The sequence below is a fragment of the Colossoma macropomum genome, unplaced genomic scaffold (assembly GCF_904425465.1).
Source record: "Colossoma macropomum unplaced genomic scaffold, Colossoma_macropomum, whole genome shotgun sequence".
NCBI lineage: Eukaryota > Metazoa > Chordata > Actinopteri > Characiformes > Serrasalmidae > Colossoma > Colossoma macropomum.
Genome location: NW_023494799.1, coordinates 4,360,421 through 4,388,162, shown reverse-complemented (window position 1 = coordinate 4,388,162; position 27,742 = coordinate 4,360,421). Strand labels below are relative to the sequence as shown.

General features: G+C 39.4%; 1 protein-coding gene across 1 annotated transcript in view; it reads right to left on the bottom strand.

Moving 5' to 3' along the window:
• Window positions 1–1,744: 1,744 nt before the first annotated feature.
• Window positions 1,745–27,742, bottom strand: part of fbn2b (fibrillin 2b) — a 130,785-nt gene continuing 104,787 nt past the window's right edge. The window contains exons 45-65 of the mRNA XM_036586043.1: window positions 27,237–27,362; window positions 26,965–27,081; window positions 25,597–25,725; window positions 25,255–25,374; window positions 24,040–24,165; window positions 22,579–22,731; window positions 21,535–21,600; window positions 21,232–21,357; window positions 20,185–20,304; window positions 19,308–19,430; window positions 18,147–18,278; window positions 16,855–16,980; window positions 15,207–15,413; window positions 13,348–13,473; window positions 11,777–11,899; window positions 10,223–10,339; window positions 9,439–9,567; window positions 7,714–7,833; window positions 6,411–6,642; window positions 5,369–5,525; window positions 1,745–4,619 (exon numbers count right to left, since the gene is read on the bottom strand). Of these exons, the coding sequence (XP_036441936.1) occupies window positions 4,245–4,619; window positions 5,369–5,525; window positions 6,411–6,642; window positions 7,714–7,833; window positions 9,439–9,567; window positions 10,223–10,339; window positions 11,777–11,899; window positions 13,348–13,473; window positions 15,207–15,413; window positions 16,855–16,980; window positions 18,147–18,278; window positions 19,308–19,430; window positions 20,185–20,304; window positions 21,232–21,357; window positions 21,535–21,600; window positions 22,579–22,731; window positions 24,040–24,165; window positions 25,255–25,374; window positions 25,597–25,725; window positions 26,965–27,081; window positions 27,237–27,362 (3,050 nt within the window). The 3' untranslated portion in view covers window positions 1,745–4,244. The remainder of the gene's footprint in view (window positions 4,620–5,368; window positions 5,526–6,410; window positions 6,643–7,713; window positions 7,834–9,438; window positions 9,568–10,222; window positions 10,340–11,776; window positions 11,900–13,347; window positions 13,474–15,206; window positions 15,414–16,854; window positions 16,981–18,146; window positions 18,279–19,307; window positions 19,431–20,184; window positions 20,305–21,231; window positions 21,358–21,534; window positions 21,601–22,578; window positions 22,732–24,039; window positions 24,166–25,254; window positions 25,375–25,596; window positions 25,726–26,964; window positions 27,082–27,236; window positions 27,363–27,742) is intronic.

Below are 27,742 nucleotides of genomic sequence, written 5' to 3'. Positions count from 1 at the left end.
CTTTTTTTTGAGGAAAACAAGATAACGTAAAATAATTAAATTATTTGAGCAAAAAAATAAGATAAAATTGCATTAAAAGTAAAAAATTAATTCTAAATGTAAAATAAAATATATTTGTAAAAAATTGTTATTAAAAACAACATAAAAGTAAAAAATAATTGTAAAACATTTTAAGATTAATGAAAAAACTACACGCTCATTCAAAATGTGGTTCAAAATGAGCTTATCGACAGTTGATTAGACCTTGAACACCTTAAAAATAATAAATGAGCAGTTAAAACAAATAAAAAGGCAACAGTGAGTGAAGCTCAGATCTTGCTGGTTACTGATCTTTGTCTTCTCCATCAAACCTGTCAGCTTCTGCACATATCGCTGCTGTCGGAACAAAACCACGTACCTCCATTTTTTTTTTTTGTTTGTTTTTCATTTTTTGACATCATTTGAAAATACCAGTCGCCCTTTACATTGTGTGTAAATTCTACGATGAATGGACTAAAAGAAACTGCCTAAATTAACATAGAGAAATGTCTGGTTCCATTGACTTGCATACAAAATAAACTGCGTTTTTTCCTTCTCCTGTAAAGTTACTCTTTTGGAGATGCGAGGTTTTGTTCTGACAGCATCAATATTTATGTTAATCAGATATAACAACTCACTTTTGCCCTTTTTGCTTATGTTATGTTGCTTGTTTATGATTTTTAAGATGTTTATGACTTTAATTACCAATAATAAACTCATTTTAAACCAGTTGTGAACCCTTCATAACTCAGTCTTATTGTGAAGTGGTACCAGATGGCTGGGTGCAGCCGATACAGCTGCTCACGGAGGTTTTGGATGAATGTACTTATAGTTACAGTCATTTTTAGTTATCTACGCATGATATTGATCTTCCTCTTACTTGCTTAATCTTCAATATTGTAAGTCATTACAAACGTACAAAGAAAACATGCTCCCTGCTACAAAAACTGCCCGAAAAGTACTTAAACTATTGATGGGCAGCGTGTGTCCACCATCACACAGGGAGCTTAAACTGCACAACACACTGACCGTATCACACACTGTAGATCTCCCTGATTAGACATGAAGATCAGGTTCAGTGTGACTCCACAGCACTACTACAGCAACCAGGCCTTTGTGTTAACAGCTGTGTGCGTGATCGGTTACGAGGTATCAGGACGCGGCAGCACATCTGATGAAGTGAGAGGATGTTGCTGCTCAGTATCAGACTGTGTGCACTGCTCATTTTCATGATTCAGCTCGTTTGGAGCTTAATAAGTTCCTGAATGTGCTGAGTCAGACATGTTCGTGCAGAGAAATGACAGCAAATGTGCAGAGTCTGAACTGGGACTGGATCACTGGGTTAAAGGAATAGACTGGCGAATATAATTGACACAGTTTCCTCCTTTACCTCAAACGTGGCCAATCAGCTAAGACAGGTTTGGTGTGTGAGGTTTGATTCTTTAGCTTTGCAATGGAAAAAGGTAACATGGCCAATAAAAAAGTGCATAATTAGCACTGCTCAAAGTGTGCGCCTGTATTATCATACATTTGCCTGAAACCTTAAATAAGAAATCTTAAATAAACTTGTTTATGAGGTTTCTGACACTGTGTCACACACTCACTGTTAAAAATGAGAGGTCAGCTCAACTCAAAATGACAATAACTGATTACACGGCTTTTCTTGAGTTGACTCAACTTGAGGACACGAGTTCACACAACTCGAACTTCTTAGTTGAGTCAAAAGTTCTCAATTTTTTTTGTTCTGTATCTCAGTTTGGTAAATAAAAAAGGACTTCCCCACTAGCCAGGACTCTTTCCATCACACAATCCTGCTGGACATTTCTCCTCTTGGGTATGAACTTGCGGATGGCTGTGGCATCGCTGGGGCTCAAACTCACAACCTCCTGTCGGGGTGACGGCTTAGTCCACTGCGCCACTCAGGAACACATGACGCAGCTCAGATTTTGTGTCTACAAAAGTTTAATACACTGGAGAAAATATTTGTTGTTCTAACTTTAAAGCAAGGCATCGTCTCACGTGCTGCAACTGTCTGATATTTCATTCCAACATCAGGAGGTTGTGAGTTTGAATCCCAGCAATACTTTAACTGTCCATTTCCAGAAGCCCAAGAGGATAACATGCCAGATGGGACTGTGTGATAGAAGGAGCGTCAGCTGGTGGAGAAACAGTAAAAAATGTGTTTATCTAACTGAGATTCAGACCTAGAAACAGTAGCTGGGAGAACTTTTGACTCAGCTAAGAAGTTTGAGTTGTGTGAACTCTGGTGTCCTCCAGTTGAGTCAACTCAAGAAAAGCCATGCAATCAGTTACTGTATCATTTTAAGTTCCAGTGCTGTTATCTTTAAACGTGTACAAAAGTACAGACAATTTTTAGGATTTAAAGCCGAATTAAACCAATTTTTCAAAATTGTCATATAAACAGTTAAGAAGGTAGACAAAGTCATTCAGAGTGGTTTGATATGAAATGAAATGTGAATTTAGAGAGAACTGTTCACAGTAGTGGTGATAGGAACCAGACGTCTGAAAGCCTTTAACTATACAAACTCAGAAGTGCAGGTTCACTGGTGGTTTTGATAGTAAATATAATGGCTATATTTGTGCCGTGGCTCCCATCACCATCACCACCACTTGGAATTACTTTGTTTACATCTCGATTGAATTTTGCATACATTTCAAAATGTAAGATGGCAGCTGTAAATGTTTTAGCCTTAAACACCAAACGGCTGACTGCGCACGTTTGGGATGAGGAGAAAATTGTGCAAATTTGATATTTTGCTGAACTATTCCTGTAAGAGGTAAAAGCTGTGTATGACTTCATTCAGGGATGATCAACCCTGAGGAGTTCAGTTCAAACCCTGATGCACCACACTGAATATTCCGATGTTCACATGCTACATTATTGGAAACAGACTCGGCGGTTTAGGTAAGTGTCCTACAGCAGGGTCGGTCACCCCCGGCTTAATGCCTGTTCAGCTCCCATTTTCACCTGAAACGTTGTGATTGTTGTTGCAGTCCTTCGTGTGACTTTTTTTTTTTTTTAAAACAGTACAATCCATTACAAGTGACTGAATACTGAATGGAACACCCTTTGACCCCAGTGGTCACTGAGATTAGGCTACAGAAAGGTCAGTGGTTGTTTGGGCTATCTCTGAAAAGTAAAAATCAATATATTTCTTAGTATTACATGAGACACGTATGTGCACTGTAAGGCTGATATAGGCACTACATTAGATTCTGAAAGAAGTACTGGATTGTCCCAGGTTAGAGTCGAAGCATCGAAGATTTGGCATCACGTTAAGTCCTTTTTGGGTCGTTTACAGCCGTCACTAGTGGTTTGACTGCTTAGCGGCTAATGTCGCTAATGTCTCAGATTGTCGCTCCGGCAGCAGTTGCTGCTAATGAGCTTCTCTCTCCATGCCTTTCTAATTAGGAAGGTGAACAGAAGCCTCCTAGCTTGACTGTAAAGCTTTGGTATGAAGGTGGGGGGTTATTTTCCAGGATTGGAACCAGGAAACTCTGAGGAAGGATGAAAACAGTGTTTGTTGTGAATGAATAAAGAGTTCCTCAGTATAAAGCGCTATAGACACGGTCACCAATCTACCTTCCTGCAGGTTTCACCTTCAATCTCCAATCTGATTTACCTGATCCAGCTAATCAAGGACATTCCCGAGAACTGAGTCTGTAGGGATTCTGGAAATAAATCTACGTTAATTCCGTAGCAGCAGCAATAAAAGTCTTAGAGCAACAGCTCAGAATGAAGTATGTTTATGCTGGCTAAGGAAAATGTCATTTCAAAAAGCACGGGCAGCTTGATCCATTACAGGAGGAATTGATCTCAGCTGTACTTGGAAAAATGGGAAAATTATGGGAAATTCGTCTAAATTAGCTAGTGTTTTGGAAGACCTTGTGTTCTAGGATAGAACTCTACGCATCAAAAACGTACCAGTTATATTGTACCAAGGCGGTTTTTGCTGTAGTGCGCCAACCGACTCAGCAGCAGGAAGCAGCTTTTGGCACATGCACAAAACAGCACAGTCCCTAAAGCCACTGAGGCTTAACTTCCCTACTAATTAGCTGGATCAGGTGTGGTGGATAAGGATTAAAGCTGAAGTCTGCAGGACGGTACATCTCCAGGAGCCTGGTTGGTGACCCCTGCGCTATAGGTTTGGGACTGGGGTCATAAAATCTGGGGTCAAAGGTTGGGCAGTCTCTGCGGCTGACGCTCAGTGCAGGTGAATGTGCAGTTTGATGCGCAGCGCGTCTCCGATCTCCCCCAGCAGGTAATCGCTGTCGTGTTGGTCCTCCAGCTCCTTGAGCTTGCGCGGGCCAAACAGCGGCAGCGAGGCGATCTCCAGCCGGTAAGAGCCCGGGGGAGGGGGCTTTCGGCCCAGACGCAGGACGCTCTTACCGTCCCGGCGCTCCAGCAGGCGGAAGTGCTCGCCCTGGTTGCCGTGGGTGATGACGTAGCGGACGTGGTGCTCCAGCGGCTCGAGGGCCGGGAGCAGCTCCAGCAGCGGCTCTTTATTCTGCAGCGACGCCAGAGACATGTTCATGGGGATGGAGCTCTGAGTGTCCACACTGGCCAGACTCACTGACTCCTACAGGATGGAAAACACAAGGGTTAAATGGTGTTCCAGTGGAGGGAAAATGAACATTCATTGATACTATATAAACCCTTTAAACTCTAAGAAGCCGCCAGGGGGTCCTGACTTCAATCCTTCGCCCTCATAACTACACACCTATGACCTTCACAGTAGTTACCAGATACTGAGCCTAAAGGCCGGCTTTATACAGTAAAAGTCTCATGCAACTTTAGTTGCTTGAAACCTACATGAAACTAAATTGCGCTTGAATTGCACAATGTAGTGTCCCGCAACTCATTTGAAACTCAGCCGCAACAGTGTCTGAGTTTCATAGAACATGTGATGACAAATCACGTGATCACATCAAACGACATCATTTCAAATGACTGATGTCTCCGGATCAATGGACAAGAATAAAACAGTTAACGCAGCTCTGTAAAGTTAACTAGCCGGCTAGAGCTAACAGCTGTTTGTTATTATGATTTATGTAGCGAGATTTCTCCTCTCTTGACGGCCCCTAATTTTACACATGCAACTAGTTGCATGAAAGTTTCACTGTGTAAAGCCAGCCTAAGATTATACAACTGATGTTTATACAACATATACTAACGATGGCACAGTTATATAAGTCGAGCTTATCTTTCCAACCTCAGCTGAAAAAGTCAGGCAGAGTACAGAGAAAGATAAGACTGAGAAGACCAATCAGAATCCAGGATCAGCAGGATGTCCTGTCCTAATGACATTCCCACATATTTCAAACTCACCTTGAGCTCATTGTCTGCAGCGTTGCGCCTGCGGCGGCCGCTCTGGCCGGCGCCTCCGTTGATCTTGCACTCGTAGCAGGTTTCTGGTGACAGAGCGCTCTCCTCGTCTCCCTCAGAGCTGAACTGGCCCTGGAAGCCCACTCCTGTAATACAGTGCCTACGGCCCAGCACACAACACATTACACACTGAATCTCACAGACGGATTTCATTATTAAATACTGATTTTAATTCCCTAAACCATCAGAGGGAATGTTTTCCCATCTATCTGCTTTACAGCTGAGATTAAGCAGTTTTTGTGTTTTATTTCTACATGGTGTTTGGAGAGCCCTCAGCAAATGAAGCAGTGACATCAGCTACTTCTCCCCCATTAACAACTTTTAAATAAATAAAAAAATTATAAATTAATGGATTGAATCCCAAATTCAATTCTGTACTCACATAACTACACAAGCTACAAATTAGTTTAAAAGTAGTTACTAAATAATTCATAGTTTTTACTGATTAATTCATAGAGATTAGCAAATTATTTATAGTAGTTACTGATTAATTCATAGTATTCATTAATACGTAATAGTTACTGAAGGATTTATAGTAAATGATAAATATTTCATAGTAGAAACTGAATAATTCATAGTGGTTAATGAATAAATCAGTAGCAGAAACTGAATAATTCATAGTAGATACTGAATAATACATAGCAGATACTGAATAGTTCATAGTAGCTACTGAATAAATTAATAATAGTTACTAATTTATAGTGGTTAATTAATAAATCATAGATACTGAATAATTCATAGTAGTGAATAATTCATAGAAGTTAGCAAACCATTCATAGCAATAACTAAATAAAGTCTTAAGATTAATATCTGAATAATAAGCTTGGAGTTTAAACCAAAAATGGGGTTTTGTCTCCTGTTTACTAATAATCAATCACACTATGTGGTCTGTTCCCTCTGAAACAGTAAAACAGCTAAACAACTGACCAGTTCTGGCTGTAATCAGCAGGCCTGTTGTGTCTTAGTCTTAGTACTGTAAGCTCACCCCTGTCCCGCTCTGTAAAAGCCTCCTGGACAGCCACACAGGTATCCTCCGTCCGTGTTGGAGCAGCCGTAGCTGCACGGGTTGCTGCCCATAGCGCACTCATTAACGTCCTGACACCCACCCGCACCGGCCTGGAAATCAAACCCTGACGGACACACGCACTTATAGCTGCCCAGAGTGTTATAGCACGAGGCCGAACCGCACACCTGGTTGCCCGCACACTCGTTCTCATCTAGAGAGGTGGACAGAGGGAAGAAAGGAAGGAAGTAAATGAGTTTGATCATTGTTAACAAGTGAGAATATCTTCAATACAGGCAATAAATACAGTATTTCCCATCAAAAAACATATTTACTGTAAACATATTCTGCCCATTATTAAACATTTATATGAATCATTACTAATCATCTAATCAACTAATCATTCATTTTTAATATATACAGTACTATGCAATGTTTTAGGCTCCTGAGAAAATGTTATTTAAGCTGTTTATCTGGACAGTAGGTGTTTATTTGTTTAGAAAAATATAAATATGAATAATGTTAATACAATAAGTAGTGATTTTGTGTATGTCGATGTGTTCATTTAGCCACGACTAAACCTCTCTTCGAGGAAGTCCAGTATTATTTGTAGATATAATCCAATACCTGGTTTGACTAATTCAATAAAAAGTATAATAATCAATAATATTTCATTAAATTAACAAATTCATGTAATGGGTGGAGGTGTAAAGGGTAAATAGACCCAAATCTGTGTTCCTCTAACAAGCTTAACTAAATGGTTTGAAAATAAAACAAAATATTTTTAAATGTATTTATGTTTATTTGTATTTATGCTAATGCTATATAGTGTTATTACATACAAAAATACACTCAGTGCTGAGGTAAAGAGTTTTAAGCAATTTTTTGGAGAGCCTTAAACTTTTTCACAGTACTGTGTGTACATGATTACTATTATTAGTAGTACAGTTAATTAAAAAAAAAACAAAAACAGTAAATACACAAAATCATCCAAAGACAAGAGACTGTACAGTCAGAAGAAACGCAATGTATCCAATACAGAATGCAAATAAGTCAGTCTAAAGAATCGTATGCATGTCTAAAAAGCAGCGCCATTTATTTGGAGAGATACATTAAAGCTTGATGGTGTAAAATAATTCTTTAGACTGAGGTCTTTGTAGATTAACGATGCAGTGGCTTGTATTTGTAACTCTGCCTCCTTACTGCAGCTTTAGTTTTGAGTCTGCGAGGCGTTTTTGGCTGTGGAGGAGGCCGTTTTTGAGGAGGAGTATCAAGTGAAACTCACCCACACACTGGTTCCACTGGTAGTGCTGGACGTAACCTTGTGGGCAGCCGCAGCGGAATCCACCCAGCATGTTCTGGCAGCCATGCTGGCAGCGGTGGTTACCAACGCACTCGTCCACATCTGCACGAAAAACACAACTCAGTTCAGTTCAGTTCATTTCAATAGGGTCCACTTTTAGCCAGTGTCCAAAAAATTCATCTCCAGACCCAAAATTTGTATGCTACAGTATTTTTCAGCCTTATCTCCATAAGCAACATCAGTAGGGCACAATTACCGAAGACCATCTTAATCTCACATTAAATTGTACTGTATATACACTACCATTTAAAAGTGAAGTTGCTTTTCAAACATATAATCAATACTTTCAATAATAAAAAGCAGGTTGGTTGCAGATACATGTATAAAATGATTTGAATGTTCATCCTGCGCAACCTCACAAGTTTCAAATCATTTTTGGGACACTAGAAAGCTGTAAATGAAAAATGAATGTGTCCAGAATGATGAACAGAGCTGCAGAAGATTCTAAATTGACTGAGAAAGATGTAGAATGTTAAGAATCGAGGTATAATAAAATGAACATCCATGTGCATCATATTTCAAAAGTGGAGATCAGGCAGATACAGTCATCCTGGTCACAATATTCTTGAAATCTTGAATAAAACATCTAAAAATGCCACTTATGTTTGTGTTCATAAGGCTGACATGTATATAAGCCTTTGAAAAACAACTGACAAAAACCTACATAAACATTTATAAAGGTTTATTCCAACAAGCATCAGTTTATGTGTAGTTTTGTCAGTTGTAGGTGTTGTGTAGCCTTATGAATGCTGCTCTTCAGTAAAGAGATAGCAAAATACCTCTGAAGAACAGTTTCTTATATTTCAAGTCAGAATGTATATGTTATTATTGTGTATAAAATAAAAAGAAGTTAATACAGCAAACGATTCCAAACTTTTGAATGGTAAAGTTTGATAAGATGTATGGAAACATTGGCTGGGGCACACTAGCTTAATTTAAAGGCCATTTAAACAATTCAAAACATCTACTAGATTCAAAACATCTACTACAACTAGTATTTTCGGCATTAACTTTTAAACTTTTAACTAATTTTAAATATCCCTGCTGTCAGAACAAAACCTTGTATCTCCAAAATGGTAACTTTACAGGAGAAGGAAAAAACATACTTTACTTTAAATGTAAGTCAATGGAACCAGACTTTTTCCAGGTCATTTTGGGCCATTTCTTTTGGTCTATTCATCATGAAATTTATACACAATGTAAAAAGCAACAGGCATTTTCAAATTATGTCAAAAACTGAAAAATGGAGATAAAATGTTTTGTTCCGACAGCAGCGATATAAAGAGATGACTCAACTTATATAAGATATATTTAAACAACCGATAACTACTCCAGTACTGATGAATAATCAGTTTTAAGCCTGTTTTCTGACCCCAAAGAAAAATGTACATCAAAATGTACTGTATAAGACATATGATACATGACATGTATGATTAATTTCATTTTTAAAGCAATTTAAGCACTACCTAGAATACCATACATTACATTCTTAACTCGTATTGCTGAAGTTTGAATGCAAAGAGTTAATCAGGGGAAAAAAAATCCAGACAAACAAACAAACAAAAACACCCAGATGGCTGCTCTCGCACTGCCGAATAATGAGTTTTTTTCAGCTGCCCTTTCCCTGACCCCAGCCGTTAGCATCACCTTCACACTCCAGTCCGGTGGTGTCCAGAGAAAAGCCCTTCTGACATTCGCAGTTGAAGCTGCCGGGGGTGTTGAGGCAGGACGCCCGCGACCCACACACACTCGGCTGGTTCGTACACTCGTTGTTATCTAACAGGTTGAAAAAAACACTTGATCAGAACTATAGAAACCTCACAAACACACATTTACTCAGATTTACTCATAGATACACGTTTATAAGGCTGTTCAGAGTAATGTAGGATCAGGTTTTGTGCCAAAGTTTAGGCAGAAAATTAATATTTAAAAGGAAATTTAACTGGTAAGTCAGCATTTATTGACTCAGAAAACACTAAAATCCAAATAACATTAATAGAAATAATTGTATGTATGTTAATTTACAATGCATACAATTTGTTTAACCATTTCCAAACCTTTCTTCTTGGAAGCCATCTATTATGTGTAAATCCAAAACCTGGTTTGTCTAATCAATACTTCATTAAATTAAATCAAGTGTGCTGCTGATGGGTTCTAATAAATCTATGTGATCTGGAACCAAACTCTGTTCTTCAGACTGAATTCTTGTTAATTTTTACTGTATTTGTGTTTATTTGTACTTATTGTAATGAATTATGGTGACTTTACAAGCAAAATCACACCTACCAAGATAAACGGTTTCAATAATAGTAAGAGTTTTGCATAGTACTGTAGATTCTAAAGAAAGGGAGCTGATCTTGGATCCTTTTATCCTTTTACAGGATGCTTGCTAGAAGTGTTCAGCTGAAGCTTTATATGTGTGCACACTTACCGATGCAGGCTGTCTGGTGTTGGGTGAACCCAGCGGGACACTTGCAGGTGAAGCCTCCGATGGTGTTCACACAGAGGAACTGGCAGTTATGTTGCTTGGTAGAACATTCGTCCAAGTCTGAGATTACAAATACGCGTATGTACGTAAATATCAACCATCCAGAATACAGAAGAAACACCAACACACAGAATCCTGTGGAATCATCACATATACACTGACTGGCCACTTTATCAGAAACCCCTCTCTTGTAGCTCCACTTTGCTGGTGTACAGTTACAGACTGTAGCCCATCTGTTGCACAGTTTGTGTTAGTCATCCTCTAGCCCAGGGGTCGGCAACACACAGCTCTTTTACTGCCCTGTTGCAGGTCCACAGCAGAATTAGATTTAGGTGAAAATAAAATTATCCTCCTTTACAGTAAAATAAAGCTCTGCTGATCGTTCAACACAGTTTAACAATAAATGCTCTTAAACTCTGGAGTTGATTTAGCCTATAACTACTAATATACCAAAGGTTGGCGCACAGACTGCTGGTCACCATAACAACGCAGACAAAAATCTCGCCTAACTAGCAGCTAACGAAAAGGCAAAGAGAGAGATTTAAGATGAGCATCGATAATTTGGAGATGAATGAACTTATTTGCATTTATAATCACTCCAGCTGGTTTCCTGATATGTTTAATCTGCAGCGTTCAATCTGCTCATTCAGAAGCTTCTTGTTCGAATTGTCCCGTTCCACCTTAAATGATGAAGCGGTTACATTCCAGCACCTCAGGCACCATTTAAGGTGGAACGCCTATATTAGTACATCAGCACATACTGAGACATGTTTACAGCCAAGAAGGCAAAATGAACATAAAATGTTGTGGCTCCCAAGGTGGTTTGAGTTTTGTTGAAAGGACAAAATGGCTCTTATTAACATTTGGGTTGCGACCCCTGGCATTGCCCTTTATCAGAGTATTGAGTTTTGGTCCACTCCCAACCTAGCAGTGACACTGACGTGTGTAAAAAACCCAGCAGCACTGCTGATACACCCGCACCAGCACCACATACACTACCATGTCAGTGTCACTGTGGACCAACACCCACATAATATCTGGACAACAGCGGCCCTGTGGCCAGAAACTGACCAATGATGAAGAGTAAAGAAGGCGACTCATAAACTGTATACTTATATAGTGGAGCTATAAGGTACATACTTAAAAAAAGGTGGTTCTTCAAGGGCTCTTAAGCAAAAAAATGGTTCCATATAGCACCATGAACACTCAAAGAACCCTTTGCATGATTACAGGGTTCTCTGCATTGTGAAGGCGTTCTTCAGATTGACGGAGAATGTGCTGTAGATGGTTCTATATAGAACCTTTTTGAAAAGGGTTCTATATAGCACCAAAAAGGTTCCACTATTGTTACAAGCCAAAGAACCCTTTTTTGGCACTATATAGAACCCATTTTGCTAAGGGTGTAGGCGTGCTCTTAGTGGTGAGTGGATAGGAGAGTGGACGATAACTGCATGTATTCTTCCATTGCTCTAACTGAGGTGTCAGTGTAAGACTCACCTTTGCAGGTCTTTCCGTCCGGCTGCAGGATGTATCCTCGCGGGCAAGAGCACAGGTAACTGCCCTCTGTGTTCTTACACAGGAAGTTACATGGCTTAGGAGACTGAGAACACTCGTCCAGATCTGAGGCACATAGGAAAACATGGATGAGACATAATATCAACATTGATATCAATCACGATCACACAAAACATTGACCAAACTTAAAATATGTCAATGTTAATTGCATTGGCATTACATGTAGTCTCACTCAATTTATATGGAAATCTGTGGTATTATATAAATTATAAAATGCATGGTTCCAGTCCTAAAATCTGATTGGCTGAGCCGTGTGCTCTTAATGGAATAATCTTTGACTCTAATGCTGCTTTCTTGGAGCACAGAGTATATTGATGAAGTAAAAACCCGGTTTTTGTTTAAACTGAGGGGCCAACAACTTATGTTCTTAACTAGAACTAGGCTCGTCAGCTAGCTAACAGGCTAAAAGAGCCAACAACCTAAACATCTTCATCATTAATATCACAGGCTTGAATTAAAGCACTTACAGTATGATTCAATGTAAAAAATGTCACTTGAATAGATTACACACTTCAAATGTTCGTGTTTCAGCCAGAAGTAGCGTCAAACCCAGGCTGAATCCCAAACGGCTCTGTACTCCCTAAATAGTGTGCTAGCAATGAAAGTTTAGAAATTCTAGCCTCCACAGCCAAATAGATCATCATTTATGGAGTGTGGATGTGTCTGAGTCCCAAATGACTGTTTCTTAGCTGTATTATTCACCTTTGGGCTGCAGGATCCAGTATTTAAATTCCTATGTAGTGCACTATGTAGGGAGCAGGGAGTCATTTGAGAAGAGGGGCACTGCTGGACTGGTGCTAAATAAGACCTGCGGTGGTAATTTGGTGACCAAAAAGTTCTCATAAAGCAAAGGTATTTGCATTAAACAGTGTTGTGTTATCATATGTTCATTATTATAGGACATAGAAGTTAAAGTTACAGCGATGGGCGACTGAACATTCTCCTCATTCAGCGGTCCATGGTTGCTTGGCAACAATACCATATTCTAAAGGAATTACATTTCTTGGCAAAATACTTGTTTTTGTTGATTATTATTAATAGTAACTTAAATTAATTTTTGAAAAATTGTGTATTTTATTAATTTTATGTTGCCCACCGTTTTATAAAATCAATAAGCCACTTGAGGCCATGCATAACTGTGATTTTATCACAGGGAAGGAGGTTTTAGGCACCCCGCTTCGTGTCATGCAAGAACCCTTCCCATGATAAATTGTCAGTAACGCATGGCCTCTCGTGGCTTATTGTTTCAATAATAGAGTACATGTGCTATATCCAATGGCAATTTTACACACCTTTCCCTTTTGTGTTTGTCATAGTGCAGTAAGTAGGTAAGGATAAGTAAACACACAGCCTTAATGTCCAGTGAACTTGACCACCTAGTTAGCTACTCGCCAATAAAAATTGGCAAAATACAGAGTGATTGTCATATATTCATTATTATTTTTTCTAGCGATTATTTACTGAGGCATGATGAAATAAAAGTGAAGCCGTACCGACGCAGGATGTTCCACTGAAGTCGTTGGTGTAGCCCACGTTGCAGTGGCAGCGGAATGAGCCCACGCTGTTGATGCAATGACCGTTCTTACACAGGTTGGGCAGCACCTCACATTCGTTGATATCTGGGGAATCAGGTGTCACTTTAGTTCAATTTCAAAAGCAAAAGTGATCAAAATATAAAAGTGCATTAAATATGCAGGTAAACTACAATTAGGTAGCTTAGCGCCAGTTTTCCAGATCCAGATTAAATCTAAACCTAGACTAAAAAGCATTTCCAATAATGAACCACCATTGACATTGCAATTTAGTCCAAGACTAGACTTAATCCGTGTCCAGGAAACCGGCCCGAAGAGTCTTGACATTAATGCAAATGGGAGCTGTTAATTGTAACTGATCATTCATACTGCAGAAGGAAACACAAACAGATCAAAGGAGTGATTCTTTGTCCAGGCAGGAATGCCACAATAAGAGTCCTTGTAAATACTGTCGTGTCTGAATTAGTCTTTGTCCTGGTTATGTAAAATTAGTCAGTGATCCAGATCCAGATCCATCTTTCCGTCTTAATTTTGTTGGAATAAGATCATGAGAGTCTTGCTAGAGTTGGGTACTCGCGTCATCTCGATCGTTTAGTGTAAGGTGGTCAGGACGGCCGTCTCAGGCCAGTCTTTTTCTCATCTTGACGCTGCGATAAAATCGACTGTGTTGAATATCATCTTTAGTTTTAGTCTTGGCTCATGCAAATAGTGACAACCCAGAGGAGCGGGAGAGAGTGGGCGAGCGAGCGCATGTGCGCGGCGTGATAGACAGAGAGAGAGAGAGAGAGAGAGAGAGAGAGATGCATGTGTGAGAGCCTGAAATCTCTGTTAAAATGGCAAATCTGCTCCACTTTAAAACAATAATCATATTAACTTAAAAATGTAAACAGCCTGTTTAAATATTTCAGGTTCACTGAGTGTAACAGTGATGTAAGGAAATGTACAGAGGACTTTAGGAACGGTGTTATTGAAGAAGCATCAGTGTTTTTTTTTCCTTTTTTTGGTTTCTGCTACAGCAGTGTCTTATTTTGATTGTTTGTTTTTTATGGTTTAGTTCATAACACCCAATCAACAGTGCTGAATTGCCGCATGTTTTGTTGTTAAGTAAATCTTTATGTTAAATAAAAAAGTAACTGCACATTTTAGTCTTCAGACTTCAGTCTTTTAAAAGTCTTTTCAATGTCTTCTAGTGTATGGTTAGCAATTTGCTCAATGCACCTGATAGACTATATGTTTATATACATATAATGTTTTAAATTACAAAAAAATCTAACCATATTTTGGTTCCTCTTACTTTATCATCACAATTATTGAAAGTTCTGTCTGTACAAAAGATAAAAGATGTCTGTTTTTTTAATGCAACAAATCAATAGAAGTCACAGCGCCCCCTAGGCTTCCGGTAGTGTATTACAATCTGTCATGAAGACTATATCGTCACTGTCGCATAAAACCTTCTATCTCCATTTTTGCTGTTTTTTTTCTTTTTTGCTTGATTTGGAAACTCTAGTTATCCTTGACATAAGGATAAGGTCAAAAGTTCATGATGAATTTGCCAATATAAATTACTTGCTGTATAAACTTCCATCATAAGCTAAGATGTTTTTACTGAGTTTTACTGGTTTTGTTCTGATGACAATGATATGCATCATATGAAATGTATAGAGCACCACAAAGCGCTTCTGACTTGGCATCATTTTTTATAATCACAGTCATAACCGACTGATCTACATTGTCAGTAAATTGCTGCAGTTCTAATTTAAACCTCTGCTTTTTGGTCATACTGTACAGCAAAAGTCCCTCTGAAAGACAAAACGGCTCACCCCTGCCGTCGGTGTTGTATCCTGGACCGTGTGGACACATCTTCTTGTACTGGACGGTGCCGGGTAGCGGACACAGCTCGCACTGCGGGCCCCAGCCGCGGCCCCCGTTACAGCAGCACTCGGACTTGGTGACGCTGTTGCGGTTGGTGGAGCTCTGCTGGCACATTGTCTGCAGAACCTCAGTGAAACAGAAACCCTGACGATTATCTGAAGAAGGAGAGACGGACAAGAGTTAAACAGAGGTCTAAGGATGGGGTGCAAATGCAGGATGGTCAGAAAAAGGTCAATATGTGGAGGAGTATCTACTGCACGCTATTTATTCACAATAAGATTTGGATTTTCTATTGTTTTGATAAAATCAGTAGTGCCATGTGACCAAAACATTTTATTTATTTAACGATAAGTGACAAAACCATTTGAACATCTGAGCTCAGCAGCTCTCCTTTACTTAGGCTGCGTTCACATTACCAGGTTGAAGTGGCACAAATCCGATTTTTTGGCCTAATGTGACTCAGATCTGATGTTTTCAGGGCTGTGTGGACACAAATCTGATCTTTTTTAAATTCAACCTGAGCCACTTTCATATGTGGTCCTAGATCGGATACGTATCCGATTCGTGGCCATGCGACCTTAATGTGACGCTCAGATCGGAATTCATGTGCTTTTTTTCCACTGCGCTGCGCCATCATTCAGCGTTACCATGGCAGCAGCGCCGAACAGAAGTTAAAGCCTGTAAACGATGGAAAAGCAACACGTTTCACCTTTTTGTCCCTAGTCTCGCTCTAATAATGAAGCTGAGAGCTGATCAGAGTTAATTATCTTCTCAGCGAAGCTCGTTCTGCTCGTTAGTTTGTGCTGATGATGAACGTGATTCATTCACGTGACGTTACTGAGTAGGATGTGCTCATGAGGGTCATTTCAGGATGCCGGTTCGTTCACCTTAATGACAGATTTGAATCACTTACGTAAATGACTATGAACCATCGTGTCAGAGAGATCAGATTTGAACAATGAGGTTTGTATACGAAAGTAGCCTTTGTGTGAAAATTTCAAGATAAATGGAGCAACAGAAGTCCTCCAAAAACTAAAATACAAATTCAAATATGGAATAAAAATGTCCAGAAATGGACAGTAACGGTTCGCAACATTCTAAGGAACATAGATCGGAGGACTAGTGATATATCAGCTGGAATATTCTCAATTTTTCATTTAAAAGTAGGAGTGTAGGATACACCGGTGGTCGATATTATTTGCCAATAAATGGAAACATTGTTATTACTAATCAAATACAGAAATTAAAGCTACAATAACTAGTGTTCACAAATGCAAGTAGTAATTAGTGGTGAGCATTTCTGTCTTTTTCAAAGAAGGCTGGGTTTTGGATATATTTTAAAACAGTGGGTCATAAACGGGCCAACTGATATGTCGTATATGATGTATGGCGTTAGATGATGCCGATGACGCTGCAGTGTTGTTGGTCGTATTTGTGAGTTTGTCTTTAAGGAGTCTTTTTACACTAACCACAGTGTATCGCTGCCTCATGTGTGAGTGTACGGTGGTTTTGTGTGTGTGTTACAGTGGAAGCATATGTGCAGCTCTGTGTGCGTCAATGTTCTCCAAGTCCTTCAGGTGTGTCCTGCAGGCTTACCCAAGCATTCTGTGCCGGAGAGGCTCTGCTCAAAACCTTCATTGCACTCGCAGCGGTAACTGCCCACAGTGTTCACACAGCGGCCGTTCTTACAAATACCCGGCTTAGTGCGGCACTCGTTCAGGTCTGCCAAAGGAGACATGCAGAGGAGGAGAACGAGGGAGAGAGAGAGAGAGAGAGAGAGCGAGAGAGAGAGAGCGAGAGAGAGAGAGTGGGTGAGAATGAGCGAAATTAAGAAAGAAAAAGGCAGCCAGCGCAAGTGACAGAAAGTAAGAGGTAGTGGGTGAGAAAATGTGAAATGCAAGAAAGAAAGAAAGAAAGAAAGAAAAGAAAGACCAAGTGACAGAAATCAAGGAGGAGAGAAAAGAAGAAAAAGAGAAAGCAAGACAAAACAATCGGGAGAGAGAGAGAAAGAAAGAGAGAGAGAGAGAGAGTGAGTGGGTGAGAAAAAGAGGCAAAGAAAAAGCAAGTGACAAGAAAAGGGAGAGCGCGAGGGAGAAAAGGAGATAGAGGCAGAAAGAGAAAAAGAGATATAAAGAGAGACGGAGAGAGAGAAAGCGAGAGAAAGAGTGAGTGGGTGAGAAAGAGAGGCAAAAAAAAAAGCAAGTGACAAGAAAGGGAGAGAGAGAGAAAGCAAGAGAGAGTGTCAGAGAGTGTGAGTGGGTGAGAAAGAGAGAGATAGGCAAAGAGAGCAAGAGGAAAAAGAGAGAGAAAGAGGTAGAAGGGGGTAAATAGAGAAGGGAAAGTGAGTAGGTGGGTAAAAAAGGCACAATGGAGGAATAAAGAAAAGCAGAGTGTTGATGAAAGCAGGAGTGAGAGAAGAAGAGAGGAATAAAGAAAGGGAAAAACAGAGAGAGGTGAATCTTATGCAATACATTCTCTATTAATAGCAGCTTTAAACTCTTCAGCTGGCAGTTGTGAACACAGTGAGCTCTGAGGCTCCTTTACTGAAACGACATTCACACTGAGGATAACGTCACTGTACTTTTCCATTCAACACACTACTAATACACACAGACTGTCTCTAATGACTTTTTGCCGTATTTAAGTGTATTTCTAAGTGTAAGTAAGTGAACACGTCCTCTACAGAGACACACTTCGGCACATTTTAATACACAATCACTGTTTATTTGACATAAACATAAAATGGAATGTGCAAAAGTGAGGACAGGTTCTTTTAATCACGTTAAGTTTGTCACATATAGAAGATGTGTTAACTTGTTTTCACAAAACATGTAATTTTACTGGAAGCTGGAAGTTTTCAAACTTTTCCTTATGACTGTAAGACTCACCCATGCAGCCATCTCCATCAGGTCGGCGGGTCATGCCAGGTGGGCAGATACACATGAAGGTGCCGATGAGGTTCTTACAGACCATTTCTCTACTGGCACAATCATCTAAACCTTCTTCACACTCGTCCTGATCTGCAGAGAGAGAGAGAGAGAGAGAGAGAGAGAGAGAGAGAGAGAGAGAGAGATTTATATATTTTATTTTTGCTTTGTAAAACTGTTATACATATGCATGTATACATATATATATATATATATATTGCTACTGTCGGAAGTCCTTTTTTATTGTTTTCCAGTTTTTGACATAATTTGAAAATGCCTGTTGCTCTTTACATTGTGTGTAAATTTTATAATACATAGATCAAAAGAAACGGCCAAAATGACTTGGTAAAAATTCTGGTTCCATTGACTTACATTAAATGTAAAGTATGTTTTTTCCTTCTTCTGTAAAGTTACCATTTTGGAGATATGCAATATAGCGATAGGAGTATATACACCCATTGAATCAGTAATATGTCTTTCAGTACTGACATTAGTGACAGTTCTTAATGTTCCACACTGACTTTCTAACTTTGGGACACATTTATAAAAAAAAGGGATTCCAACAGCTCATCATGTGGCCATGAGGGACAGGGATGCAGTCTCACTTCCTGCTCTAAAATGTAGGGGCATGGCTAAAATAAGTCTTCGCCTATGGACTAAAACTCTGTACTTCGGTAGTGACATGAAAACGCAGGACAGCATTTTTCTTATTTTTTTTTTTATTATTATTTGCAAATTAAACTCCTGACAAACCTAATTCTAAATAAAAAAAAATACAAAGGGTTAGAGGTTAGCGTTTGGGACAGCTACCTCCAAATAAAAAGTACTCAATAAATGCTTTTGTATATATGTAGCTTATTACGATCTCTGCCTTGGGTTTAAAGAGATCATAACATAATCCTTGTAAATAACTAAAGTATGTATATCAGGTTATTACAGGGAAATCATTCTCTCAGTTTAATAGAATAAAACATTAAAATATAAATTAGAAAATGATTAAAAACAGTATTCTCACTTCAGTAAACATTCTACTAATACATGGGGATGTTGTGTTAACCCTGATGTTGATAACAGAGAGTTTCTCAGCTGTAAGAAACGGAGCTGTATGTGGTCGTTTCTCACCTCGACACATCCTTTGGTCGTCCCTCAGCACGTATCCTGCAGGACACATACACTCATAGGAGCCGAACGTGTTCACACAGCGGAACGCACACAGCAGCGGGTTCAGCGCACACTCGTTAATATCTGAGACAGAGAGAGAGAGAGAGAGAGAGAGAGAGAGAGAGAGAGATGAATACACAGTCAGAGAGAAAAACAACAGCAGTATTTTTTCATATGGTCTCAAATCATATGCAATACTTGGACTGTTCTGACTTTAGAATGACTACTGCTGAGGCACTGAGGCACTGAGGCACTGAAATGTGGGGCCAGATTCGGGTGGTTAAAAAATTAAAAGTGTTGCGTTCACACTAAGGCTGTAAAATGCACTCTGATGCACTGATCTGAATGCAGTGATCCAACTGCACTGACGCTGGAACATTACGATCAATTATAATCAAATACAATCATATTCAATAAAGGACGTTCATTTTTTTAACTAAAACATACAAATCTGAAAAAAGCTTGGTGCATTATTTTTATTGTCTACATTCCATTACTGTGTAAATAATTCCTCCTGTCATATCTGTTTATTTAGTGTATCACATTTATAAAAATAATACTGAACTAAACAAAATGATCCAACTGAATCAAATGAATCCAGTGCACTGAATCTTTTACCAAAGAGTCATTGTAAGGTTAAATCTCTATACACAGGCAGGGAATTTCAGTCCTGGAGGGTCGGATTCCTGCACAGTTTGGTGATTTTCCTACTCAAGCACACCTGATTCAACTCATTTGTTGACTAGCAGGTTTAGCTGGTGTGCCAGAGCAGGAAAATCACCAAACTGAGCTGGACCCTCAGTTCCTCAACTTTGCGCTACACTAAGGGTTTACGTACCTTCGCAGGTCATCATGGGTCCAGGTTCGAATCCCTCCTGACAGGAGCACTCGAATCCTCCCACCACGTTGGTGCAGGTGCCGTTACCGCACGGGTTTCCGATCGAACACTCGTCTGTATCTGAGAGCGGGAAGACAAAAAGAAAGAAGGTTCACAACAGTCCTTCATGAGTGCATATGTGTGGGTTTGTTTTTTTTAAGCACAATTTTTAAGCACTTCCTTTTTCTTTTATATTTAGAAACACAAACTACTCTTTATATTGTGAACATTTCATTCATTTCATTGCTTTTTTTCTTTTGGAAAGAGTTCAGTTATCTAACTTAGCTTAAGTTATTCTTTCACTCAACAGAAGTGAATAGATACCATTTCAGATATGAGAGGTTGTCTTACATCAAATCAAATTAAATCACGTTTGTCACATCACATTTACACAGCTCCGTAGCCCCCTAGTAGTACTTAAATATACATAAATAAGAAAAGAAACTATATATATATATATATATATATATATACATATACACACACACACTAGTCTCTAAATATATACACATATACACAATGTACACATTGTACATTGTGTATATGTATATATGTGTATATATTGTGTTGCACCATTTCCAATGTACTGTTTTTGTACAGTAATATAAGTTATGAAATAAAAGCTATAATATGTACAGTTGTACACATTTCCATATATGCAATATGTGAGTCTAGATAAATGACATGCAGGGTACACAGGGGAGATATATATATATATATATATATTCCATATTATACATGTTTGTTCTTGCAAATACACTGATTTCTCAAAAGGCTGCAATATGATTCAATAAATGAGGGCAACATTTTCAGAAATTGAGGCAAATTTCAACAACTGTAAGTAACGTGAGTCAACATGATGTAGGCTAGTCTTTAACTATGTCTCCATGTGTTTTAAAATACTGTGAGGTAGGATCGCATTCGCAACTTGTATGAATATAACTGTGCAGTCCTGGAACATATAGACATTTCCTGACTCTGTTTGGATGTGAATGTCTGTGGACTTACCGACACAGTTGACCCCAGTGTAGTCCAGGTTGTAGCCGAATGGACACTCGCAACGGAAGGAGCCGTCTGTGTTGATGCACACTCCGTTCACACAGATACCGGGGTTATCCAGACACTCGTTCATATCTGCACAGCATAGAGAGGATATTCATCAAACTGGACACTCTGGGGCTTAAAAAGATCATCTTCCTCCACAGCGGCCAGTGTGAGTGTGTGTGTGTGACCAGTGAGTGTATATGTACGTGTTTGTGTGTGTTTGTATTGTATTTGAACAGCAGGTTGTGTGTTGTGCTGGATTCTCACCCTCTCGGCCCTCTCCTGGTCCAGGCAGGGCTCCGTGACCGTAGGGACACAGACTGTCAAACGCAGCTGCAGGAGGACAGGAGGACACACATGATGAGGACACAGATATCACACCTCCCTTTAAACTGTAATGGTCTGTATGTGGGCCCTCACTTTAATTTCTCATTCTCTACATAACTTACAGATTTCATAGTAGGTACTGAATAATTCATGGACGTTACTGAATAATTCATAGTAGCTATTGAATAATTTGCAGTAGTTACTGAATAATTATGGTAGTTACTAAATTTTTCATAATAACGAATGAATAATTCAGACTAATTACAAAATAATTCATAGTAGTTAGTGAATAATTTATGGAAGTTACTGAATATTCAAAGTAGATACTTAACAATTTTTAGCAGTTACTGAATAATTCAAAATGGATGCAGGATAATTCATAGAAGCTACTAAATATTCATACTAGCTACCGAATAATTTAAAATAGTTACTGAAAAATTCATAGCAGTTACTGAATAGTCATAGTAGATACTGAATTCAGCGGTTTATCAACATAGTAGTTACTGAATGATTATGTTACGAAAATTTCATAATCGCTAATGAATAATTCAGACTAATTAGTTAATAATTCATAGTAGTTACTAAATAATCTATAGCAATTCCTCAAGCTTATTAACAGAATAATAAACCTGCAGTTTAAATGATTTACTGAACATAAACTGGGGGCTAAGTAATGAGTCCTCTTTGAAAACCCCATGATATAAATCAAAATTATTTGCAGAAAAATGAAAAAATAAAAGATTCTAATAAGCCGTGACTTCACAGGTTTCAAATAATAAAACATCTAAAAATATATTTTTGGTGTTTAATTTATAATACTTGAATATAATTTAAACAGTATTATTGCAAGTGATGCTGCTCTTTAGCTTGATGGTTTTATGATTGTAAACAGTAGTGTGTATCAGTATTGATACATCTGTAACATATACATACATCATTTACTTCACAAATCCAGCAGATCTCTGTGTGTGTAATGAGTCTCACCCTCATTCTCGCGGGGGCAGAGTTCACAGGGGTCTCCCCAGCCTTCGCCTGGCATCTTACTGCAGCAGCACTTGGCCTTGGTTGTGTTCAGAGCTTTGGGCACTGTGCATTTACCATTCTCGAAACGTGTGAAGCAGAAACTCTTCCGTGTGTCTTAACGGAGAGACAACAGGGAAAAATGTGTTCAGTGATCAGCGCATAGACAGAAACAGAGTGCGTTTACATGCATTTAATAATCTGATCATATTCCGATTTCTGCAGTTATCTGATTATTTAAATGGTCATGTAAACACCGTACTCCGATATAGAAATCTGATTAAGAAATCCAATAAAGAGAGCTGGATTTTAGCTCAGTAATTAGATTTCTCAGTGCATGTAAACTCTTACTCTGATTTCTGTCGGATTTCTCAGTCTGTGCGTGTGAGAAAACAAACGGCGGCACCGGAAATAAGCGAGCAGCGTCACCGCGCGATGCAGCAAAACACTTTTGGAGCGACACTGAACCAGACTACATGCTTGACGAAATAAAGGATTTAAATATTCTTTATCTTCTAGATGATGTATGTTCATATTCTCAGGTAAAGTGGCGCAAGTTTTACAAGATTTACGAGTTTTACATTACATTTACGTCACGTCTTCTTCTGTGAGTTTATTGGCTGGTTGCAAAGCAGAAATCTGATTACTGTCTGACACATGTAGACCTGGAGTTTCTCCATTATCTGATTACTCAAGTGCATATAAATGCGTTGATCGGATTACTGACAAAATCTGATTTTCTGTAGTTATCAGATTATTGAGTGCATGTAAACGCACTCATTGACTCACACTACTGGTACCAATTCATGTACCTTATTTGAGGTATCTGGTTATAATCTGGTTACTGATACAGACGCCAACTTTTTTTTTGTAATCATTGCATATTTAAATACAATAAGGGCAGCAAAAATGTGAAAAGTGAAAGTGAAATTAAAACAATAACAGTATCAGTTTTATAGGAACTATTACCAGCACTGATAGAGCTCTTGGTGACACCTTATTTTGAGTGGTCCTTTTAGATGAAACAAACACTCAACAGACTCTCAGTAACATGTCAAAAACATACGAAGGTTAGGATTAGGATTTGGGTTGAGGTTAAGGTTAGGGTGAGGATTAGGGCCAGGGTGAGGCTGGTAAGGTTAGCTTTTGCATCATGGAAGTAAAACATTAACACTACATCTACTTAATGTAAGTAATGTATCAACAGAACATCTACAAGATATTTACTTCAGTGTAATCAGATGCTTCACTACTGCTACTTCACTGGTGTTGTTGATGTTTCACTGATAATCTGTTATGAGTTTATGAATTATCTACAAAGGTCCACTCCAAATAAAGTGTTACCGAACACTTTAGCACTGCAACAGAACTGATACCAGCGTCTGTATCTGTGCACCTCTGTTGCGAGTGGCAGGCTGAACTCACCGAAGCAGCGGCGGCCGTTATCAGACAGAACAAACCCAGGCTGGCAGATACACTGGAAACTCCCCGGGGTGTTAATACAGGTGCCAAACTGACAGATGTTGGGCTCAACTTCACACTCGTTAATGTCTGCAAACAGAGAGAGAGAGAGCGAGAGAGGGAGTGAGAGAGAGGGCAGTCTTCCTGTTAGAGGCAGTCTGAGGGTAAAGGTCAGGAAGGTAACCCACAGAAGCCCAGTAACAGATGGTCACTGTCACTGTGGGCCGAGCACACGAGATGGTCAACGGTGCGTGAGGTGGCACAGCTATTCTGATGTTTCTTCTTAAAAAATGAATGTTTTTAAATTAAGCTATTTTAACTGAAGCACTTCCCTTAACTGACTAGTCATGATTTCATCACCTACATCACTTCATCTGTAAAACATCCTGTTCAAAGCCAATATAGACTAACGTACAATAAACACCATCAAACGACACGTGTTCAAAACTACAATGCAGACATTGTTGAACATTTACACACACAGATTACACTGTGGACTAATACATAATGTAGCTACATCAGTAGCTAGTGAGGTTGGCTACATAATACAGGAAAATAAATTCCTCCAAAAGCAAAACAAACCAGATAATTACCAGTCCAACAGAAAAACAGCAAACTTGGTGTCACTTTCAAGACCTTTCAGCTCCCTCAGGTTTTGCCACAGTTGGAAAGCCGGACCGATGTTCACTCTGGTTCGAGCTCTCGCTGTTTCCAGCCTCTTCCTGTTTAAAGCCTTTGCTACTTCTGTCTTTCTTTTCTTTCTTTAGCAAGCTGTTGCGTAATTTGTAATTTGTTGTAACCTGTGTAATATCGGCCCAAACCAATATCTAATAGCAGCATTTTTTGCTCATATTTGCTCAAACCAACATCTGAGAACAGTGTTTCATGCTCATATTGGCCCAAACCAGTATCTGATAACAGTGTTTTTTGCTCATCTTGGCCCGAACAAGTATTTGATAGCAGCATTTTCTGTTCACATCGGCCCAAACCAGTATCTGATAGCAGCGTTTTCTGCTTATATTGGCCCAAAACAATATCTGACAGCAGCGTCTTCTGCTCATATCAGCCCAAACCACCATCAAATAGCAGTGTTTTCTGATCATATCAGCCCAAACAAACATCTGATTTTTTTGTTTAATAATATGAGTCCTTTAAGCAGCAGGGGCGGAGCAGACTCACCGATGCACTGGTCATTCTGCACAGCATAACCAGGAGGACAGATACAGCGGAATGAGCCATCCAGATTCTGACAGGTGCCCGGAGAGCAGGTGCCAGGGAATGTCACGCACTCGTTTATGTCTGAAGAAAAGGTGAGTTAATTAGTGTTACAAAAGTGTTTTTTTGTAAATTTTTTGTACAAAAGTAACTGACATGAAAAACACATAATAAAAAAGCAGCAGTACTAAAGCATCAGTCATGCATTTCAGGGTGAGATACAGAGAGCAGGGTGTCTTTTTGCTGAGGCTGTGTGAGTAAATACAGTATCGCAGGCTGTGGAGGTGTAACAGCGTTAAGTCTTACCCACGCAGTTCTTGTTATCGGGGGTGAGCTCATAGCCCTCCTGGCACAGGCACTGGAAGGAGCCCAGGCTGTTGATGCACTGACCATGCCTACAAACCTGACCGACCAGCGTACTGCACTCATCCACATCTACACAAACACAAACAGCAATGTGAGACACACAGATACACAGCTCAGACACAGACAGCAATGCTTTGCTATGTTGGAAAAGTTGTTGAGTGTATAAAACAATTCTACGCTGGTCCAGTGCAACCACACAGGCTATAACTTATTCACAGTTATGATGTGATGTTCTAACCACATCCAGAAGTGGAGGTAACTTAATTTTGATGAACAGTTTGTCATTTTTAAATCTTTCTTTTCATTTTATGATTATTTTGTGTCCATCATAAGGTCATTTTAAAGCTTGTTATTTTTAATTTTTTATTGCAAATACACACACACACTTTCTAAGTCGCTTATCCTTCTGGGTCGCTGGAGCCTATCCCAGCGGTCATTGGGCAGAAGGCAGGAAACACCCTGGACAGGTCGCCAGTCCATCACAGGGCAAACAGACAGAGGTATACAATCACACACACTCACACCTAGGGGCAATTCAGCATCTCCAATTGACACGGGGAGAACATGCAAACTCCACACAGAAAGGACCCTGATCGCCCAGCCGGGGATCAAAGCCAGGCCTTCCTTGCTGTGTGGCGACAGTGCTACCCACTGCGCCACCCTTATTGCAAATAAAATTTCATGATGAATGAACCAATAGAAACAGGCTAAATTACTTGGAATAAAGATTTCTTTATATTAATGCCCTTTATCATTTTTGCCTTCTCCAAAGGTTCGGGACACAAAAGAGCACTAAAAAGCAACAACAAATGTCACCACACTGTTTTCTTATTAAAGCTCTCTTATTTATTCATGCATTTGTGCAACGTTTCAGCCTCTACGACCTTCATCTGGCAATCTTTTATGCTCTTTTGCTAAAAAGGAGACCAAAGAGTTGGAAATGTGGCAAAAAGTTTGGTAACTTTGATAAAAACAATCCGACATTTACATATTTATGTATGTATGTATTTATTTATTATCTTATGGTAGATTTACCACTTTGGAAATACAAATATTTTTCTGGACTTGCTAACTATGTTTTTCCATATTATATTATATGGATAATTACTGTTTATTATTACACGCATTTTCTAATTCTCTACTTTACTTCTGAGCTCTGAAGGAAAAAAAAGTAAATAATCTTCTGAGATGTTTTCCTCAAACTCATGGCACTTACTTTCACACCATGTGCTGCTGTGAGTGAACAGCGAGACCGTTTCCTCTATGTTGTTGTTGAATTGCTAAGGCCGTAAAGACCTGGCGACTCACCCATGCAGTCGTTGTTGTGTGTGAGCTCGAAGCCGGGGAAGCAGAGACAGTTATAGGAGCCCACAGTGTTCTTACACGTCCCGTTACCACATGGCTGCCTCTCACACTCATCGATATCTGTCAGAGAGAGGGATAGAAGTGGGGGGGTGGTAGGGTAGAAGTAAAGAATGAGACAGACGGACACACAGAGAGCAGCAGAGAGAAAGAAAGACAGCGATTAACTGTTCTTTTTAGGACCACGCTGTTTTTTGGAGACATGGACACAAACTCACCCATGCACATGGTCTGATCGGCCGTGGCCTTGAAGCCGTTGTGGCAGAGACAGCGGTAGCTGCCCTGTGTGTCGATGCACTCTCCGTGGCTGCACACGTTGGGTTTTTCTATACATTCATTACGATCTACGAAAAAGAGTCATACCATTAACGTTCCATCTACAGCATAACAAACATTCAGCTTTAAAGCCTGAGCTCCAATTCCACATGCAGATCCATTTTAGTATGACCTACGAAGAGCTCACCAACTACTCAGACGACAGATTTTCATCAGTTAAAGGGGAATTCCACCAAGTTTTCAACATCTCTGTAAAATTCAATTGTTGAAATGTAAAAAAAAGGTAATTCAAGATGATTTGACGTGAAATGGTTTATTGCAGAGAATCTTACAGAGGCAGATTTATTTACAGTGGTGGAGATCTGAACCAGGGGGCACCATGTCTACAAGGCGGATATAGCCATTTTCTACATCGCTGCTGAAACGCTCGTATCTCCAAAATGGTAAC